This window comes from Rana temporaria, chromosome 4 (assembly GCF_905171775.1).
Source record: "Rana temporaria chromosome 4, aRanTem1.1, whole genome shotgun sequence".
Taxonomy (NCBI): Eukaryota; Metazoa; Chordata; class Amphibia; order Anura; family Ranidae; genus Rana; species Rana temporaria.
In genome coordinates, this window is record NC_053492.1 from 238,638,665 (window position 1) to 238,658,276 (window position 19,612).

General features: G+C 44.0%; 1 protein-coding gene across 1 annotated transcript in view; it reads right to left on the bottom strand.

The window, feature by feature from the left end:
• CEP162 (centrosomal protein 162) overlaps nucleotides 1-19,612 on the bottom strand; it is a 177,086-nt gene that overhangs the window by 16,209 nt on the left and 141,265 nt on the right. The window contains exons 20-23 of the mRNA XM_040350048.1: nucleotides 17,413-17,576; nucleotides 17,217-17,321; nucleotides 7,437-7,658; nucleotides 3,355-3,992 (exon numbers count right to left, since the gene is read on the bottom strand). Of these exons, the coding sequence (XP_040205982.1) occupies nucleotides 3,355-3,992; nucleotides 7,437-7,658; nucleotides 17,217-17,321; nucleotides 17,413-17,576 (1,129 nt within the window). The remainder of the gene's footprint in view (nucleotides 1-3,354; nucleotides 3,993-7,436; nucleotides 7,659-17,216; nucleotides 17,322-17,412; nucleotides 17,577-19,612) is intronic.

The following is a 19,612-nucleotide window of genomic DNA, read 5'->3' on the forward strand; positions in this document are numbered from 1 at the left end:
AAGCCTGGGAGAACATTCCTCTATCCTTATTAGGCCGCATTAACTTAATTAAAATGAAAATCATACCTAAATTTACCTGCATATTCCGTAATTCCCCACAATGGATACCTTGCTAATTTTTTACAAAACTGAACAGCGTATTCTCCTCCTTCCCCTGGGGCCCCAACCACCCTAGATTTAAATTGTCCACACTGATGCGTCTGGTGTCACAGGAGGGTTTGGCGTTTCCGGACTGCCAGAAATATTTTCTGGCAGCCCAGCTGGTCATGGCAGTTTGGTGGCTGGTGCCGGACGCGTCCAACCTGGCAGCAGTTTTGGAGGCGGCGGTTATCAGGTCCTCCATGCACACGACTCTGAGGGCCTGGAGGGCGGGACTGGGACTTGAGAGGTTCCCACGGAATGCAGTCTCCCCACACTCCCCCCTATGAAACAACCCTACCTTATCCCATCTTTACTCGCTACCAAACCCCAAAATATGGGCCAACTTTGGCATTAAACTTATCTGACCTCACCACTGGCACGGCTATACACCCCTTCAATCATCTAGTATCCCACAACAATGTGCCTCCTTCATATCTATTTAGCTATATGCAACTGTCTCATGCGTTTAAAGCCCAAATAATATCCAACGACACGCAAATTGTGCAATCCGATCTAGAGAGGGTCATTAGATATAAATGCACCAGGAAGCCGACCTCGGTCCTCTATGCACATCACCTTAGAGTTTCCTCTCCAGATCTGTCAAAGCTCCATCAGCGATGGACACAGGACATCCCGGGACTGGACTCCGAGGATTGGGAGGACATGTGGGACTTCCCCTTCAAAATCCTGGTCTCACTTCGAGACCGTCTCATACAATACAAAATACTGTACCGGGCATATATTACCCCGTTTACATTGCACAAGATGAGAACCTCCCTGTCCTCGGGAGTGTTGGAGGTGTACTGGGGATCCAGGCGACTTTATACACATCTTCTGGTCCTGCCCAGCAATACAAAACTACTGGTCGCAAGTACTAGAGGTAATACAGGAGGTGGTGGGAATAGATATAGCCCCAACCTCGCAGATATGCCTTCTAGGATTAGTAGAAGAATTAGCCCCTAGGATGGCAGAGAGAACTCGGATAGGACTCCTAATATTCTATGCCAGGAAAATGATCACTCTCTGCTGGAAAAAATGTGCCCCGCCGTCCATATTGCTATGGAAAACACATGTCAAAGTACTACCACTCTATAAGGAAACCTACCAAAATAGAGGATGCCCCAAAAAATATTATAGAGTGTGGGCCAAATGGCTAGCGGAGGCCTCCACGGCAACCGCAGACTGATTGCGCATGTACATAAAACCACTCTACGGGTGGATGTGATTTTGACACATTGGGTGACTTTTTTTTTTTTTTATCGTAATCTCTATTATGGGTTTATTGGATATCTATTATTGTCCCTTGGGTCTCGACTGAAAGATTTGATCCTTAGACATTTCAATTGAGCAGGAGCCAATACAGCACTAGGTTGCTTGTTCTTTTCTTGTAGACGTGCTACAGCTGTATGTTACCAATGATGGAAGCAGCCCAATTGCCGCCTGGCACTGACTCCTGCGTGGGTCTAGTCCCAATGCTGTGGCAGGTTTACTGTTTGCATGTCTTATACTCAATAAAAAGATTTTCAAAAAAATAAATAATATCTCAGTATTTTGAGTACTCTCTCATTTACCTGAAATACACATCATTCATACATTCATCTTGGGCAAGTTCTTTAAGAAACCTTAAAACACTGTGCTTACTTATTTCTGTATATCGGTGGAAATAAATAGAGGGCAGGTCAGATTTTCATGACTGTTCAGAGGACATTTGTCATCGCTTTCACTACACACAATCATTAGGTTGTTCCACAGCAATACTAGAATCACTTGTACTTTACAATAATTCAAGTCAAGGGTACTGCATAAGTCTATAATTTTTTTTCTATTAAATGGGGTTGAAATTTTTCAGGTGATCACTGCAGTATTACAGTAAATGTAAGGTTGGTCATTTTCTTTATATGGCTTAAATTCTTTATTTCTACGTGACCCTGTAGACTACTTGTGAGTTGCATCCATTTTGATGCTACACAGGAGTTTCAGACAAAGGGTCCTTTAGCCTGCAAACAGCAAGTTAACATTTTCTCTTTCTGTAGCATTTGGGTAAATGCAGGGCTTTCCTAATGCATGGGCCCCCATGATAATCTTGCATTAGGCTCTGGCACCATAGTCTGACAGGAGATGTGACAGCAGTGTCACTCGGTACTCCTATCAGCAGGCAGGAGGAAAAGCACAGAAATGCCACCTAGACTTAAAAAGTGCGGCCAGGCAGGGAAAGGCAGCCACTATTTTTTTTAATATTCTAGTACTACAACACTACTACACTGAACTGCAGAGCTGGAGCTGCTAGTAATGGGCAGGGTTGTCCATGGGGTAAAGACGTTTCCCGAGTCCCACCTATCCTGCCTCCCTTAAATGCAGTACTGTGTAATCAGGCATGGTACTCAGTGGTGCAGATGCCAAATGCTGGTCAGCCAGATACAGTAAGCTGTGTTTTTTTTTTTTTTTTTAAAGACATGTATGTATGCAAGTGTGTGTGTGTGTGTGAGAGTTTATGCATGTGGGGGTGTGTGTATGTTTATGTATGAGTGTGTATGTACATGTGTGTACATATGTATATTTATATGCATGTATTTGTATGTATGTCTGTACGTTACTGTTGTTCACACAGGCATACTTAAGCTTACACCTGTGCAACGGCTGTGTTTGCCCGGACAGACATGGGCGCCATGTTTGACATGCATGTGTATGTGGGTCCCCAAACACAGACAGTGTGATTCGGGGACAGATGTACAGACATAACTTAATACCAGCTGCTGAGAGAGGCATTTATGACAGCGGGCAGTGTGCACAGGCAGGGGGGAGAGAGTAAAAAAAAGGAGTGGGAGCAATGTGTACAGGGGAAACGAGGCTCAGTATACACAGGGGGTAGTGTGTAGAAGGGGGGGGGGGGACAGTGTGTACAGGGGGTGAATTAAATTTTTGCAGCAGCATGCTAAGCGTGCTGCAGGTCACCATCTCCCTGGTAGGGGCCTCAGTGCATTACTTTTTCCCAGGGGCCCACGATGCTGTTAAGAAACCCCTAGGTAAAGGGAATTAAAAGGGGGGCTCATTTACCCCAATATAAAGTCTATCTTCTTTTGCTTGCCCCCTCAGTTTACATAGCATAGTGGGTAGTGTCAGCTGCTACAGGAAGAGAATAATGTATTGCAATTGTTTTTTTAAGCAGGCTGTAGGGTAACTTATTTAAGTAACAGCAGTTCAGAAATTGTGTACCTTTTCATGGCATCTTCTCCTTGTGCCAGAGTAGCTTCGTACTTGATCTTTTGCTGGTTGATCTCCTGAGACAATTTGTAAACTTCAGCTTGTAATCTTTCATTTTCTTGTTGCAGATCACATATATGAAAATCAGCAAATGTGTCTGGCTGATACAGCTTCTCATCTTGCATTGCAGGAAAAGTTTCTGTACCTAGGGTACTTCCTTTAGAGGGAGGCATTGCATCTGCTTTGAAGGCTCCCAAGTATTTGCCTCTAGCACCAACACTGCTTAAATGAGGTTTGCTGGAGAGCATGAGCATCCTTTCCTTCTGAAGTCTCTCCACTGTTTTTGAAAGCTCTTGAATCTCTTTATGTTTGGCCATAAGTTCCTGGTTAAGTCTTGTCAGTCTGCTTTGCTCAGTCATTTCATCAAAATTAGCATTTGTTTTGTGCTCCGAAGAGGAATTCTTCTCCTTGAGCGTCTCAATTTCTCTTTGCAGATTCATTACTGTAATGTGGTGAGCATCCCTGAGTATTGAAAGCTCTTGCTCAAGTGCTTTTACTTTTATTGTGCTATCTAGATTATTTTGTGGCCCATTTAGAGCTTTCTGAGTAAGTAATTCTTCAAGCTCATTGATTCGACTTTCATATTGAATCTGAAAGGGTAAAAAATGGAATAGGGTTTAGGCTATATCTTAAAGCACACTTGATGGCACATCCACAATATATACCATTAATACATATACATGAAAGAAAAAGTCAGTGTATCTTCTATACATAATGCAAGCACAAATCAACATCTATATCTCTCCACCACCCCCAGGTCCTTCTTCCACCAACCCGACTACCATCTCCTTTACCCCTTCTTTTTCTCTACTACGTTTGCCCATAGAAATAAATGTGTTTCATGGATGCTTAAGAGTTTACACAGCAGAGAGAACAAGGGTTAAAAGATTGCATATAAATGCCCCCCCTCCCCTCCGACCACCTCATCCTCTAGAACAGGGGTGGCAAACACAAGGCCCGTGGGCCGGACCTTGTTATGTGGCCCGCACAGCAGCCACCTCATATTGCCAGGTTTCAGCGAGCGAGCGGCCAGTCTGAGCAGGCATTGATTACAATGTAGATAGAACGAGCGGAGGGGGCGGAGACAGGGTGGAGGAGGAGACGGGCCCCAGAGCGGCATTGTAAGCTGTCTTGGCTGCAGAAAGGGAGGCGGAGACAGGGCAGAGACCAGAGTGTCAGCCTGAGACGCATCGCTGGAGGCGGAGCGGCACAGAGTAAAGGGGAATATGTAATCATTACATATTCCCCTTACTGACTCTGTGCCGCTCCATCTCCACCCCCGCCTCCAATGCTGCGTCTCATGCTGCCACTCTGGTCTCCACCTCCGTCCTGTCACCGCCTCCGCTTCTGCAGCCAAGACAGCTTACAATGCCGCTCTGGGGCCCGCCTCCTCCTCCGCCTGTCTCCGCCTCTACCGCTGGCTCCCGCTGTGGGTCTGTACCCATCTCTACAGCCGTAACCACCCGCACAGAAAACCCAAGAAATCTTAATTTATCCCAATGGCCCCCACACACACTGGAAATCACAGCAGACACTTCCTGCACTTGGAACCATACTTCACTTGTGGTTTCCAAAAATGAAAAAAAAAAAAGCAGGGACCTTTTCCCTAAACAGCCCATTCAAATGAATAGGATGGCATGTCTGTGCAAAATGTGTCTTGGAAAGGATCACAGGTGAAAATAAGAGACAAAAAGAGTGATATAAGAAAACAAATGTACTACACCACATCAAATAAATCGTGAGATGTATTATATTTTTGTTCCTGGGTTTAGATATACCGTATTTATCGGCGTATAACACGCACCCTAACTTTAAGAGGGAAGTTTCAGGAAAAAAACTTTGCACAGCCCCCTGCATATAACACGCAGGCACAGTTTACCCTCTATTTTCAGGGTAAACAAGTGAGTGTTATACGCCAATAAATACAGTACTTAGAGTTCATCCAGAGCTAATATTTCTGCTTTGGATAAATGCCTGAACATTAATTTGCTGGCTCTTATTGCTCTCAAGGACTTTACAATGCCGATCTGGTGCCCGCCTCCTTCTCTGCCTCCACCGCCCCTTCTGCAGGCATGACGGCTTACAATGCCGATCTGGTGCCCGCCTTCTTCTCCACCTCCACCACCGCCCCGTCTCCACCTCCACCCCGCCTCCCCAGTCCTTTCAGCCAGCGATGCCGGCTTATTTTGCATGCCACTGAATGCTGTGGCAGAGATTGCTGGCAGTTTTGCACTGTGTGCTGCTATTTTACAGTTATAGTAAAAAAACAAAATACTGATAACACAGGAGATCCGCCCACAGAGGGATGGTACCACTGTAAAACCCCAATAAAAAAAGGGTACTATAGCCCAATACAAAGGGAGGGAGCAGCCTACACAGGGAGGTACCAGAGCTGGTCCAGGTAGGAAGGTAGGATAGAGTACAGATGTGAGGAATTTTTAGGCGCAATCCTGACCGACCCATGCACTGTGTACGTAGCGCAATCCTGACCCATGCACTGTGTACGTAGCGCAATCCTGACCCCTGCACTGTGTACTTAGCGCAATCCTGACCCCTGCACTGTATACGTAGCGCACCCGGCCCTTTGAGGGTAACCATACTGCTGATGCGGCCCCCGATGAATTTGAGTTTGCCACCCCTGCTCTAGAATTAAGCCCACCAGGTGAAACAGGTCAGATAAATTGTCCTGAGGGCAGTGCCTTGTGTTGAAGCTGGTCAGCTGACACGTTGTTAGCGTGCTGCTTTTCCTTTGGATTGTACTGAAAACATTCCATTAACACTGGAACAGACCAGCAGAATAAAGCAGTGGTCTCCAAACTGTGACCCTTTGCTTGCTTTTAACCAGTCCTTGGGGCATTATTACTCTTACTGTCAACAACAGAGGGGAATAATTCCTGACACCAGTGATAGGACACTATTGCCCCCCCACTGACCCCGAAAATGAGGCACTATTTTTCCCACTAACACCAACAATGAGGCACCATTTCTCCCACTGATACCAATGATGGGGCACTATTCCTCTACTGTCACCAATGATGAGACATTATTCCTCTCCATAATACTAAAGATGGGGCATTGTTTACTGCCACTGACACAGGACATTTTCCTATCTCCGCTGGCCACAGGCCGGCCCCCCTAAAGTCTGAAGGACAGTAAACTGACTCTTTGTTTAGATAGTTTGGAAACCCCTGGAATAAAGCAGTATGAATGATGGAAAGGCTTCCAAATATGAATAATACAGTAAAACCTTGGACTGCAAGCATAATTAATTTTAAAACCTGCTTGTAATCCAAAGCACTTGTATATCAAAGCAAATTTCCCTATAAGAAAAAATGGAAACTCAGATGATTCGTTCCACAACCATTTATTTATGCATGGGCTTTTCAGTCTATAAAAAAAAAAAAAAAAAAAAATTAGATTATAGCAATCTTTGTCCATTCACAAATGGCAGCCTCCATATAGGGTATTAGAAGCAAAATCCAGAGGGAGTGTCAAAGTATAAAAGAGAAAGTGTAGCAAGAGTTACATTTAATGAAGGTACAACATTTAGAAACTCGCATAGCTTATGAATATAAACAGGCATATCTAAGTATGCAGGCATCTGGGGTAAAGACCATCCTCCACATCGCCAGCTCTCACTGATCTCAGTCTGCAACTGACCGGGAAGACTACCCTGCAATAGAGCGATGTGAAAGGGAGGCTTGACGTGCAGCGTGGAAGGGATTACGTTGATGGCGGAAGATGGTCTATGTGGACAGCTTTACCCCGGATGCCTGCATACTTAGACTTGTCTGTTTTAATCATCAACCAGGAAAGTTGATAAATGTTGTACCTTAATAAAATGTAACCATATTGCTACGGTGCCTCTCGTCTCTTTTATACTCAGTTGTGACATGATGCTACTTGTATAATCAAGACATCGCTTGTATAACATGTCAAAATTTATCGAAAAATGTTGCTTGTCTTGCAAAACGCTCTCAAAACAAGTTACTCTCAAACCAAGGTTTTACTGGAATTATAAGGAGTTAAATCACCTTAACTTTCTGAAATTGCTGCTCCATGCTACGTAGACTCTTTTTTGCTTCTTCATCCTTGCTTTCAAGATCACATTCTAATTTTTGTATTCGTCTTTCTAAGAAGGAGACAGTGCTACTTTTGGTCGAGGGATCGGTCTCAGAAACCGCAGCTGCTGCATACATGATTGCTGGTATAGAGTTAGGGTGTCTTCTTTTTATAATTGCTTCCATCTCTTTAACCTATTTGTAATACATTTTATAATAAAACCGTTAGTTTGGAGGAAAAAAAAAATCACAGGAGTATAGCATTTTAAAATCATAAAATAATGTTATTAATAAAAAAAAAAAAAGCTCTCAATGAAAATAATACAGTTCTTAAGTATAGCCTTCATAATAAGAAATTACTAAATTCATAATTTGGATTTTGTTCATACAGCAGCTAAGGATAAGATTTGAGGATGTAATGCCCTTAACATTTCTTTATAGCCATATAAGATTTGAACAGCAAATAGGAATACCATTTAGGAGTCAGTGTATAGCTACAAGTTCATATGTCAGCTTTAGGTGGAGGAAGGGCCCCATAAAATCACAGTACATCATTAGCGCTCCCTGCAGTTTACAGGAGAGACTGCGATATATGTTCATAATAAAATGCTGTGAAAAGGGACCAGGTGTCCTAAGACAGATTGCTGGTAGAGATTAAAATAGTGCAGGCATTCAAAATATAATATCTGTTCAAAGACTGGATTCACTAACATTTAGAAATTGTACAGGGCATTCCTACAATTGAATACAATACAATTAAAAAATAGCAATGATTTCTCAGACTCCTCCCCCAGAAAATGGCAATGTCCAGTTTTGTCTCCTCTAGTTCACAGTGGGGAGACGGCTTGATTGTTAGGAAAACCCTTTGACTGTGCGTGCACCACTTCACTTCTCTACACACAATACCACGCCTCTATTACCTTCTCAACTGATCAGTGCAGGGATATCTGCATGTTAATGACGTAAGCTTGAAGAGCTGCCAGCAAATTCCTTCACTCCACCTTCCATTGCTCTCCTGTGCAGAAGCAACAAGGCTGGTTGAGAGTGGGAACCCCAAATGGGGGAGATCCTAGTAAGAACTGAAAGCAAAAGGGGGGCAAGTTCCCATGGAGACATGGTGTAGCCATACATGTCATATGCCTGACCCCCAAACCCTAATGCAGTGGTTCTCAACCTGGGGGTCAAATGAGGATTTGCCAGGGGTCCCCAAAACCTTGAAGCCCACGGCCGCCCACTAAGCCTCTTCACAGCCACCCCTTCAGTTCACGGCATAGCTGGGGGGCAGGGACTAGAGGTCAGCTGATTGGTGAGGAATGTGAAGTGGGAGGGGCTGGAGGAGACCCTATCTGCTGATTTCAGCATAGGTGTCACTGCTACGAGAAACCACAAAGTCGGAGACACAGTGAGTAACACCACCTGTGATTAGAGTTGCCCTTAAAAGTCCCCACTACAGTTCTCAGATCAGCAGATGACCTTGATCAAAAGCACCTAAGTTGGCTGATCCCAACTCCCCGCCAGCACTGCCACTGATCCCAGCTTCCCACCAGGGAGTAAGAGTAGGAATAAAAATAGAGACTACATGGAAGGAAGAGGAAAAGAGGGGTAGGAACAAAGAAAAAGGGAGAGAAAGAATAAGATAAAGAACAAGAAAGACGTCTAGAGAGGGATGGGGATAACAAACAAGAAATTAGGATAGAGACAGATAAAAGGGAAAGAAAAGAGGAACAAAGAGAGAGAGAGTGGTCCATCCTAAAATGTACTATAGGCGTTTTAATACTGAGTGGAAGGGACTCAGGGAGCACTAAATGTCCGTGGGTTAGGTCTTGTCTTGGGTGCCGACAACCCACGATAGGAAAACGATTTTACCTTTAGGGGTCCCCACAACTTGGGACATTTATCAAGGGGGCACGGCACTAGACAGGTTGAGAACCACTGCCCTAATGGGATTAATGGTGAAATATCCTGCTGGCCAGCAGCTCATGACGGGACATTTAAGAAGGTATCAAGGGAAAACAAAATATCATGGAGGCAAGGAGAACACTGGCCTCTAGGTTATCCTGTAGCAGCATGCTGTGAGAAGGCTGCACACAGAGCAAAAGTACAATAGTGTGGTGCTTGATTCATTTCTTAGCGGTCAGTTTCTTAGTGCCAGACTGAGCGCACTGTCAGTACCACTGGACTTATGAAGATGACAGGAACAAAGGGATTCCTCTACTTTTACGTTACCCTGTGCTGTTTGACAATTTTTTTTTAAATGGTCAATCAAATTTGGTGAATTATAGCATTGGTGAGCATTGTGAAGGTTGTGAAGCACAGGCACTTTTATTTATTTATTAAAATGCTTGTAAAACAACAGCGCAGTCTTACACACGTGCCTCGATGCGCTGGCGGGATAAAACAGAACAGAAAAGGGGCAGAAACTACATTGATTAAACAAGTAAACAATAAAACAATACCAATCAGCAAACAAGAAGATATATAAAACATACAATGTTAAAAATATAACATTTAGAGCTATTAGAATGTTTAATATTTAAGTCACCCCGAAAGCCTGGATATATAGCCATGTTTTTAACAATCTCCTAAACTTTAGGAGATCATTCTCAAGTCTTATGTGAAAGGGCAAGGAGTTCCAGAACCGAGCTCCTTGAACTTCCAGGGTCCTCCCACCGCATTTGTTTTTGGCAAATTTGGGGATGATCAACAAAGCCAAATTCTCAGACTGCAGCGTTCTGGTAGGCACATGTCTGATGAATTTTTCTCTGAGATAGCACGGTCCAAAACCATGGATGGCCTTATGCACAAGACACCCCATCTTGAACTGAGACCGTTGTGCCACGGGCAGCCAGTGCAAGGCCTGTAGGGATGGAGTGATGTGGTCGTACCGGCCCACACCCATGAGTAGCCTAGCAGCGGCATTCTGAACAAGCTGAAGCTTGTGCAAGGTGTTCTTAGACACACCCATGTACAGGGCATTGCAGTAATCGAAGTCGACTACCAACCATTGCATTGACCATAGAGATTTTATCCTCGATAAAGCGAAACGTAGATCTCAGGAGTCTCAAGTGGAAGTGACATACACTTACCACTTGATTCACCTGGCTACGCAATGCCAACTTAGAATCAAGGATAACCCCCAGGTCCCTGACCTTAGAGACTGGTGCCGGACTCGGTTTAAAAGAGTCAGGCCAGTCGGGCATCTTACTAGGGCAATCATGGTTACTGAAGATCATAGTTTCAGTTTTGGAGCCATTAAGCTTGAGGTAATTGGCTCCCATCCATGTTCTAATCTCCTCCAAACAAGAGGCAAGACCTTGTTGATCCTGGGAAGGCGAAAGTATATCTGGGTATCGTCTGCGTAGACGTGGAAGAGAAGGTTATGGCGACGTATGATGTACAACAATGGTCGCATGTAGATATTAAACAGGATGGGCGATAATGCTGAACCCTGAGGGACCCCACAGGAGAGAGAACTATCAGCAGAGTAATACGGTCCCAATCTTACCCGCTGAACTCTCTTCTGCAGAAAAGAGGCCATCCATACTTAAACACACTGAAGATTTCCATCAAGAGTTTCCGGTCAAGGACTATCGGGCTACATTCAGGTTTACGTGGCTTTATCATCTAGCCTTTGGACAAGTCGAGTGGACCCTCCTTGGGATAATCTACGCTTTCACGATCTGTTTTCGCTGACAGGCAGATCCTCTTGATCCGGTAAGAGTATTTCACCTACCGTATAGCTGGGAAGAATGTCCTGTCAATGATGATCAATTTGGCTACATGTTTTTCATCTCTTCATACATTTGATGGACATTTATTTTCATATTCACATTTATACATTCACCGATATACTGGCACCAGTTATCACGCAGCTCATAAACCAATCAATCATTCAAGGAGGGCATGGTGCCCACCTTGCTGAAACAAGGTACAATAAAACCAATTCTAAAAAAAACTACCCTCGACCCCAAAGACCCAAACAACCGGAGGCTCATAACAGCTCTAAATGTCTTCTCCAAGGTAATGGAGAAAGTAGTTGTACAACAGTTGCAACTGCATTTAGACACCCATAAATTACTCGATCCGTTTCAATCAGGCTTCCGTCCGGGTCACGGAACAGAAACGGCGCTGCTCAAAATATGGGATGACGCTCTAGAGGCCGCAGACGAAGCAGAATCTTGTCTCCTGATACTGCTGGACCTAAGCGCGGCTTTTGACACTGTAGACCACGGACTACTACTGGCTAGGCTAGCTGAAGTAGCCGGAGTCGCTGAAGGTGTTTTACCCTGGTTCTCCACCTTCTTGGAAAACCGATCACAAATAGTGAAACTGGGGTCTTTCACTTCTGAAAAATGTATGGTGTCATGTGGAGTCCCTCAGGGATCTCCCTTATCGCCCGTATTGTTTAATATCTATCTTTGCCCTCTCTTTGAAATCATCAGTAACCAGAAGTTACTTTACCACTTCTATGCAGACGACACACAACTGTATTTCCGCATCTGCAACAAAAAGGATCATTCTCTTGGACTAGAGAAATGCCTCACTCTAATAGATAACTGGATGACAAACAGTTATCTTAAACTCAATGGTTCGAAAACAGAACTTCTCCTGTTTCACGCTAACCGGAAAAATCACCCCGCGTCAACATGGACTCCCCCACCCATTCTGGGTAAAACTATCACCCCTAGCACCAAAGTCAAAAGTCTCTGAGTCATTTTCGATACCTACATAACAATGGATGCACAAATAGGGTCAGTAGTCAGCGGATCCCACCATCTGCTGCGCCTACTACGCAGACTCACGCCCTTTATCCCGAAAGATGACATTGCAGTCGTGGTGGGAACAATCATCAATTCCAGACTCGACTACGCAAATGCCCTCTATCTAGGACTCCCCAAATACCAAATCACTCATCTGCAAGTTGTTCAAAATACGGCCGCTCGACTAGTGACTGAGAAAAACCATGGGAATCAATCTCACCTTCACTGAGATCCCTTCATTGGTTGCCAGTAAACGACAGAATCACTTTCAAGGCACTCTGTCTAATACATAAGTGTATTCAAGGCAACGCCCCCCAATATCAATGCGAAAAAAAAAAAAAAGCCCATAACCCCAATCGCATTCTGCGATCCACCAATCAAAACCTTCTCCAGATACCCAAAGCCAGATACAAGTCCAAAGGAGATCGAAGATTTGCAGTACAAGGACACCGCCTGTGGAATGCACTCAGGGCCGGTACAAGGGGTGGGTGGAGGGGACGGATGCCCTGGGCGGGACCATTTACTGGAGGAAGAGGGGCGCAGTAGAAGTGCTGGTGTACTGGCCGCGCTACATAGAAAACAACAGCATGTGCCGAGTGCGCTCCTACACCCGGCACAAGACTGAGACCAGTCCCGCCCCTCACTTCTCTATCGGGCAGAGTAATCATCAGAAGAGAGAATGTCATTTCCTGCAGTGAATTCTTCCCCCCTCCCTCTCAACGCTGACTCCAAAGTCAATGCGAGTAGCGCTCGCACAGTCAGTTCGCCCATATGCTTCCAAATTCAAAAGCAGACCGGGTCTCCTGCTTGCCATAATAACTGCAGCAGACCCGGCTCCTAAAGCGAGCAGTGCTCCCGTCCCTGTCTGTATGCTCAGAAAGCTATGCTGGTAAAACTCACAGCACAGCAAGGAGATGCAGGATGTCGTCATACCAGTGCTTGGTCCGCATAGACAGGGATCTGTGCAGTCACATGCCAGTTCTTATCCAATCATGCTACTCCAGCCCCTCCCCTTTCTCCTGCCGCCAGATTTGGACAACTTTAAGCAGTTTCAGAGGAGGAGGAAGTGGCTAAAATGACCCCTCTGCTCTTCTGTGTCAGTGAGTTTTTTTCCTTTGCTTCAGGAATAGAAAGCAGCAGCATGGATAGTCAGTGATAGGGAAAGGGGCAGCAGCATGGTAGATTGGTTGTTTAGTGCAGGCAGCAGAGATAGAGGGGAACAGGATCCGAGGAAGACATGCTCTTACAGTCTGTTCATGTTCATCCTGACACTGGGCTGTGAAAGATCTTTATCATCAGAGAGACAGAACACAGACTTGCATTCCTTTAAACCAGCAGAAATCATGTTTCCTACATTAGGTTTCTACCTGGGAGAAAAGAATGCAAGGTCTGTGTGTTCTGTCTCTCTTCTTCACCCTAGGGCTCATTCACACTCGTGGGGCTGTTGCAGAGCATCCTCATTCAGTTGAAGGGGTTGTACACAGTGGGTGGAAGCACCTGCCAAAAGCAACACAGGGTGTAATTGCTGCCATGACACTAAACATGGCTGAAATATGTATACACCCCCAGCCACTGCCTGTATGCAGCCAACGGGAGTAGCGGGGGGTAAAAACTTGGCTCAACTGCAGGGTTTAACAGTCCCCCTCACCACTTGTGTTAATAATGCGTTCTAACATAACATTGCTGGTGTGGTTCCACAATAAGACAATAAAAATACCACATTACTCTCGACTTTTGTGTGTGTGTGTGTGTGTGTGTGTGTGTGTGTATGTGTGTATATATATATATATATATATATATATATATATATATATATATATATACACACACACATACATACACACACACACTTATTTAGTTTAATTTCCATGGTATAATTTACTGGTAAAAATTATTAGTGCCCCCCAAGTTTTGACTGTGGCATCTTATGTACCCCCCTATATATTGTTCCTAGAGTCGCCACTGCGCCCAACAGGCGATTCCTTGTCCCAGCCGGTGGGACTTCACCGAGAGGCCGGCCAGGAGGCGGTATGGGAAACCGACACTGACTCGTTCTTTACACCGGGGGATGGGGGGGGCGCAGTTTTCCATCTTCGCCCTGGGCACCGAATGACCTTGTCCCAGCACTGCATGCACTACCAACCACCATTTGACTGGAGTCGGACCACTTGGCCTTCAGGGGAAAGATTAAAACCCATCTCTTCTGAGGTCAAGGGGTTCCTTACCCATGAAATGGATACAGCGCCCAGAGGCGATTCAGTTTGCATGTGTTGCGCTTTACAAGTCTCTCACTCACTCACATTTATGTGTATAATATTTATTTGCCTTTTAGTCACTTCAGGTGACCTTAAGTTTTTTAACCAACATTAGCGCTACATTTTTTCATTTATCTATTTTTTAAACTTATGTATGTGAATAGAAAATGTCCTAAGAAGTATAATAAGATCCAAGAACCACTTGTCTGCATAGGACTGTAGTATCTTGTAGAATAAAGGAAGTAGTGTACACTACAGAACCATCAAAACATGCAAGCCAGGAACTGACATGCAAAGATAGAAGGAAACCCTGACTTACTGTATCCACATCACCAATCCAGACCAGGGTCCAGGCTTTGCCTGTCATAGCGAGCATCTACTCAGAAGTCTTCAAGATCTGGGAGTCAAAAGGGATGGACCAGGGCCCTTGACATGTGTGGACTGTTGTAGCTAACTACATTCATTGCACCATGTGTCAAGGCGAGTACCAAACGCAGGATCCAGTGCCTGAAGCAAACATTACAGGCTAACCCTGTGACTGTGGGGTCTAGGTATGGTAATCAAAGTGCGATCAAGGGTCACGGATCCAAAAACTAATGAGCCGTGAAGGCATTAAGCATTCAAATCTTCATAGAAGCATTAGTCAAAAGAGGGAGTTAAATCTGGTGGTATAGGGGTATAGGGGGGACAAAGCTTTTGCCAGTGTCCAATCACCTGAAGACAGCAGTTTATAACCCATGGTCAATAAATTGATTCCTGGGTCTTGTACTGCACGATAAAGATAATTATTTGCAGGGAAAATTTGGTAGAGAGAGGGGAAAGTATACTCCTCTTTTAAATGGCTTAATTTTCAATATTCTTAAAATAGGTGACAAGATTGCATAAGCATTGTCAGAGTATCATTCATGGTGTCAAAGTGTCTTATTATCCAAATGCAGAGCTTGAGAGCATTCACAGCTGATTACAGTTCCTTTATAAAATAGCTTTTCATGGATTCAATCAGCACAAGCAGTTTATGCATTTGAAATTATAATGCCATCAGTCAATGCCAGTGACAGGTCATTGGCCTGCTGCCGCACATCTTACCTGAACACCATTATACCAAACAGAATTTGCAATTTAAGTCCTTAAAGTGATTGCAAAGCTAGATTGGTTTTATTAAAATAAACCTTGTATGCTTACCTGCTCAGTGCATTGGTATTGCACAGAGCAGCCCTGATCCTCCTCTTCTGGACTTTCTCCACCAGGGCTGTCTGCTTCTCCTTTTCTCCAAGTGCCCCCATAGCAAGTCACTTACTAGGGGGGCACTTGTGTAGGTGCGCTTCTGTGCTGGGCTGGGCTGTGTACATATATAGACACACACAGTGAATGGAGGAAGAGAGGATAGCGGGACCGCCAGTGGAGACAGCACTGGAATGAAAGTGGTGTTAGATAAGTGTTTGGAGGGTGGGTGGATCACACATTGGAAGTTTTTTTTTACCTTAATGCAGATAATGCATTATAAAGTTAAAACTATTTTTTTTCCCTTTAGAACCACTTTAAATTACAGGAACGACAACATGTCACTGTGCATGGAGAGCTATACAAATCATAATTGTATTTTTTTTTTTTTTTTACCACAGGCTTTGAAGAGTCAAATTAAAGCCCAGCCAGGCCATCCTGTAGATTGTCTTAAAGATAACATTTTGCCCCCTCTTTTGTTGCATCATCACAAGGTTTTACGCTGCTCCTTTTACTCCTTGAATCCCACACTGCCATTTTCAAAAGAGGACGTCACAGGCCATCTTCTTTGTGTGTGATCCCGTGCCTGCGCTGTACCAGATTAGGGTGGCTTGTTACTTAACAATAACAAGACGCGCTAGACCACATATACAGCACATGCACTGTACCTGATCTGAGACGGTCTGTTATTGAACAAAAACAAGAAGCGCTAGACCACGTATATGGGACATGCACTGTACCTGATCTGAGACTGTCTGTTACTGAACAACCACAGGCCATTCCAGATCTTGTATGACATATGTGTGAGAGAAAACAAGAATTTCCTGTATGAAGTGGCTCAAGAATACCCATAAAAGAAAACTCACTGGAATGAACAAGTGCGTGTGAAGCAGAACATTTAAACCTTGCTGGGTAGATATATAAGCAGGGGACACTTCTTACTTAAAGGGGTTGGAAAGGTAAAAAAAGGTTTTCTTAAATGGCTTCCTTTACCTTAGTGCAGTCCTCCTTCACTTACCTCATCCTTCCATTTTGCTTTTAAATGTCCTTATTTCTTCTGTGAAATCCTCACTTCCTGTTCTTCTGTCTGTAATTCCACACAATAATGCAACACTTTCTCCCTGGTGTGGGGTGTTGTGCTCACCCCCTCCCTTGGACTACGGGAGAGTCAGGATGCCCACTAACACACAGCTCCTTTCTCCATCTGCAACGTAGAGAACGTCCTGACTCTCCTGTAGTCCAAGGGAGGGGGCGAGCACGACACTCCACACCAGGGAGAAAGCCTCACATTACTGTGTGGAGTTACAGACAGAAGAACAGGAAGTGAGGATTTCTCAGAAGAAATAAGGACATTTAAAAGCAAAATGGAAGGATGAGGTAAGTGAAGGAGGACTGCACTAAGGTAAAGGAAGCTATTCAGGAAAAACATTTTTTACCTTTACAACCCCTTTAAGAACCCAGCATTCCCATTAACTTTCATTAATGCAACAAAAATGAAACATGTATATAAATATTACTTGGCGCTCGAGATCTTGAATCCGTTTTGCATCAGCAGATCTGTCCTTTAGTCGTTGCTGTTGCTGCACAGACTGATTTCCAGCATTCTGCGATAGCTTCTCAACCTTTAAAAGAGATGCACATATATTTTAAGATGATAATTTTCACACTTGTTATAACTTTTGCAAATTACAGATTTGGAGTCATATGACATACCTGTATCTTTAGCTTTTCTATCTGTTCATAAGCATCTCTAAGCCTTGCAGCATCTTTATCTAAAATCTCTTGGTTCTCTGCAAACCACTGGAGTCTTTTATTCAGTCGGCTTATTTCCTGCTTATAGCTCTCCTCCATAATCTTCATTTCATAAGATTTCTCATCTATAAATAGACAAGATATTTTAAATACTTGATACAAATAAATTCTAAGGGCCAGTTCACGCCAGACGCAGTTCTGTGTGCTTTTTTTTCTGCACAAAATGCATGCACAGTGTTTTTCCATCTATTCCAACGGCTCTAGTTGGCTCTAGTTCACACCATGCAGTCAGTTTCCGGTCAGTTTCTGCACCGGAAACTGACTGCATGGTGTGAACTAGAGCCATTCGAACACATTTAAAACACTGTGCATGCATTTTGTGCAGCAAAAATGCACACAAAACGGTACGGAACTGCGTCTGGTGTGAACTGGCCCTTAATGTAGGGTTATTCCACTGGTAAACCTGCAGTTGCAGATCAAAACACAATGAATGTGTATGTAAAACCAACAATGATTTTTTTTCATTTGCTTAAATTTTAGTGTGTTAAATATACAATTGTTTGATAAGCAAAATAAAATTAATAAAATGACATTACTGCCAGAAATTCGGTTAGATGATAACGTCTTGTACTCTGCCCGTGCTGCATTCTAAAGCTGGCCATAGATGGATCAAAATGTAGCTGGTTCAGCAGGGATGGGCTGAATTCTGATTCATCTATATGGCCATTCCTGTTCCAGAGAGGTCAATCCATTGATTAACTTCTCTCGAACCAGCTTGTTGGAAAACTTTTATTCTCTAGCACTACTAGAGATACTTTTTTAGACAATGCAATATACTGCAAACCGCTAAATCAGAGTACACTCAAATGCAGCCATAAAAATGTAGTAGGACCTCATGTACAGTATCTCACAAAAGTGAGTACACCCCTCACAATTTTTGTAAATATCTTAGTATATCTTTTTTTATGTGACAACACTGAAGAAATTACACTTTGCTACAATGTAAAGTAGTGTGTTTACAGCTTGTATAACAGTGTCAATTTGCTGTCCCCTCAAAATAACAACACACAGCAATTAATGTCTAAACCACTGACAACAAAAGTGAGTACACCCCTAAGTGAAAATGTCCAAATTGGGCCCAAAATGTCAATATTTTATGCGACCCCCATTATTGTCCAGCAATGCCTTAACCCTCTTGGGCATGGAGTTCACCAGAGCTTTACAGGTTGCCACTGGAGTCCTCTTCCACTCCTCCATGACGACATCTCAGAGCATTCATGGTTCCCTCAATGAACTGTAGCTCCTCAGTGTCGGCAGCACTCATGCAACCCCAGACCACGACACTTCAATCACCATGCTTAACTGTAGGTAACACACACTTGTCTTTATACTCCTCACCTGGTTATCGCCACACCTGCTTGACACCATCTGAACCAAATAAGTTTATCTTGGTCTCATCAGGCCACAGGACATGGTTCCAGTAATCCATGTCCTTAGTCTGCTTGTCTTCAGCAAACTGGTTACGGGCTTCCTGGGGCATCATCTTTAGAAGAGGCTTCCTTCTGGGACGAGATCCATGCAGTGTATGGTCTGAGCACTGACAGGCTGACCCCCCCCCCCCACTCATTTAACCTCTGCAGCAGTGCTGGCAGCACTCATACGTCTATTTCCCTAAGGCAACCTTTGTATATGACGCTGAGCACGTGCTTCTTTGGTCGACCACGGCGAGGTCTGTACTGAGTGGAACCTGTCCTGTTAAACTGCTGTATGGTGGTCGTGGCAGCTCAGTTTTAGGGTCTTGGCAATCTTCTTATAGCCTAGGGTATCTTTATGTAGAGCAACAATTCTTTTTTTCAGATCCTCAGAGTTCTTTGCCATGAGGTACCATGTTGAACTTCCAGTAACCAGTATTAGAGAGTGAAAGCGATAACACCAAATTTAACACACCTGCTCGTCATTCACACCTGAGACCTTGTAACACTAACGAGTCACATGACACCGGGGAGAGAAAATGGCCAATTGGAACCAATTTGACTTAGGGGTGTGCTCACTTTTTCTGCCAGCGGTTTACACATTAATGGCTGTGTGTTGAGTTATTTTGAAGTGTACTCACTTAAGTAACACTCTTCAAAGCTGACAGGGTAAGTTTTAGCCTTCCTTT